The sequence below is a fragment of the Zingiber officinale genome, chromosome 3A (assembly GCF_018446385.1).
Source record: "Zingiber officinale cultivar Zhangliang chromosome 3A, Zo_v1.1, whole genome shotgun sequence".
NCBI lineage: Eukaryota > Viridiplantae > Streptophyta > Magnoliopsida > Zingiberales > Zingiberaceae > Zingiber > Zingiber officinale.
In genome coordinates, this window is record NC_055990.1 from 133,393,763 (window position 1) to 133,396,295 (window position 2,533).

General features: G+C 42.7%; 1 protein-coding gene across 1 annotated transcript; it reads right to left on the reverse strand.

Moving 5' to 3' along the window:
• Positions 1 to 203: 203 nt before the first annotated feature.
• LOC122052479 (alpha-humulene 10-hydroxylase-like) lies at positions 204 to 2,035 on the reverse strand. The gene is made up of 2 exons (XM_042614015.1): positions 1,059 to 2,035; positions 204 to 972 (listed from the first exon to the last, which is right to left on the reverse strand). The coding sequence occupies exons 1-2, from the start codon at positions 1,974 to 1,976 to the stop codon at positions 352 to 354; spliced, it is 1,539 nt and encodes a 512-aa protein (XP_042469949.1). The 5' UTR covers positions 1,977 to 2,035; the 3' UTR covers positions 204 to 351.
• Positions 2,036 to 2,533: the final 498 nt, after the last annotated feature.

Here is a 2,533-nt window from a genome sequence, read left to right on the forward strand (position 1 = left end):
GTACTTCCACTTTATATTAATCTCTCGTAGACAAGCACAAGTGAATAATGAACATGATCAAAATCGAGAATTGCTATTTACCCTCCTCTAGTGATGCACGAGCCCCTACAATTATAATCCTTAAAAGTATATCTTAGCATTATTTAGAAATTAATTACTAATTGGCATAGAAAAAATCTAGCCAAGAACCAAAAACAAAAATCTTTAAGTTGTATAAAGTATATCTAATATATAATTCACTAATTTATTTCGTATACAAATATCTCTTTAACATTCGATGAGCATGTTTTTCTTATTATATATAAAAGACTATATAAAGCATCTGCAATATCATATGCGGAGATGAAGTGACTATGGCAGAGGAATTATTAGCTTGGGAAGCACGAGGAGAGGCGATCTCCTTGTTGCGCTCATCCCAGAAATCTCCATCATGTCCAAATCTTCGATCTTCATGCCTTGAGGAAGCTGCCAGTCGAAGTGGAAGAGGAGGTGAGCCAGTGCAACTTCCGCGGACGACAAGCCAAATGTCATGCCGGGGCAGATCCTTCGCCCTGCACCAAATGGCATGAACTCGAAGTTCAAGCCCTTGAAGTCCACCGAGATGCCCTCGAATCTCTCAGGCTTGAAGCTCTCTGCATCGGAGCCCCAATACTTCTCATCTCTGCTCAACGCAAATGCATTAATGAGCAATCGAGCCCCGGCGGGCACTCGATATCCCATGACCTCGCACGTCTCTCTGCATTCTCTCGGGAACAATAGAGGGCCAGGAGGGTGGAGCCGTAGCGTCTCCTTGATCACCAAATTTAGATAACTGAATTTGGGGATGTCACTCTCTTCGAGCTTGGTCTTCCCTTGCATAGCCTCCCTCATCTCCTTTTGGACTTTCTCCATTGCCTTTGGATTCTTGATCAACTCTGACATAACCCAATCAATAACCGATGATGATGTTTCCGTCCCTGCCAAGAATATTTCCTAAAGATGATAGGCTATTAGCAATCAAAAGATATATAATAAGCATTCTTTCACCTATTATGTTTTACATGTAATCCATTAATTACCATGACAATGGCCTTGACGCTGGTATATGTGATTGGAAATTCTTGATTTCCTTCATCTTTAAGTTTGAGAAGTACATCGATGATTAGATCCTCCTCTGCTTGCTCGTCTAGTGCAGCTTGACGCTGCGCGATGATTTCGTCGAAGACTTTGTCGAGCTTTCTGCGAACTCCCTCTAACTTTGACTTCAATCCCGTGAAAGTGTCCAGGAATTTGAGCGAGGGATACATATCAGCCACCGTGAAGCTGGAGAAGTGGCTTATTGCCTCCTTCACCAGGTGCAAGAAATCCGCCTGCTGTTTGCACTTGTCGCCAAACGCGATTCGGATCACATTCGCATTGATCATGGACAACACCATCTCGCTTAGATTAATGACAGGTGTTCGAGAAAACGCTTTGTTGGCGATCTCCGCCGTGAACTTACGGACGACATCCTCGCGGATGGAGGAGAAGGACTTGACTCGCCGGGAGTTGAGCAGCTCCATGGCATAAATCTTCCTCATCTGCTTCCAGTAGCCACCGTAGGAGGCCATGGTGACTCCCTTCCCATCGTAGAGCAATATTCTGGAGAAGGTCAAATCTCTGGGTCTGTCAGCAAATTTGAGATCATGGCGCTTGATAATCTCCTCCACAGCCTCCACGGACGAGGCGACGACTTGGTCGACCTGTCCGAGTCGGAGACAGATGAGGGGTCCGTGAGTTCGGGCGAGTTGGCGGAGGATACGGTGAGAGTGGCCGCCGACGAGCTGGTGGATGTTTCCAATGAGAGGAAGCCTGGGCGGGCTGGGTGGGAGAGGAGCTAATAGTACTTGTTGCTTATGCACTCTGCTCCTTGATGATCTCTTTATCAGTAAAGTTATGAAGAAGCCGAGAAAGAGAGTTATGAAGAAGAAAGGGGAGAAGAGGGAAATAGCTTCCATGGCCGTGCCAGTGCAGTAGAGAAGCACTTAAATGATCGGATTGATTGAGCTCTATTCCTTGCATGTATTTATAGAAGATCTAAAGCTCACTTAGTCATCACGGTATATTTAAGCTCATGTAAAATTTGAAATGTATATTTCTATCACAAGTCACCACTAGCTCGTGCCATATATATATATATATATATATATTTGTTTGACTGTGTTGCCGTATTGAAAAAAATTCTCAATATGGGGCATTATCTATCCTTGATGGTCTCTTTATCAGTAAAGTTCTGACGAAGCCGAGAAAGAGAGAGTGATGAAGAAGAAAGGGAAGAAGAGGGAAATAACTCCCATGGCCTTGCCAGTGCAGTAGCAAAGCACTTAAATGATCGGATTGATTGAGCTCTATTTCTTGCATGCATTCATAGAGTTTTAAAAGCATCGATATCAGTTTTTCTAAATATAAAATTTATTTAAATTTTTAAGAAAACTTTTACATCCCTTCTCTAAATTTAAATTTTATAAATAATACTTCTTTAGAGATTTATAGGAATGATATCACGCATCTTATT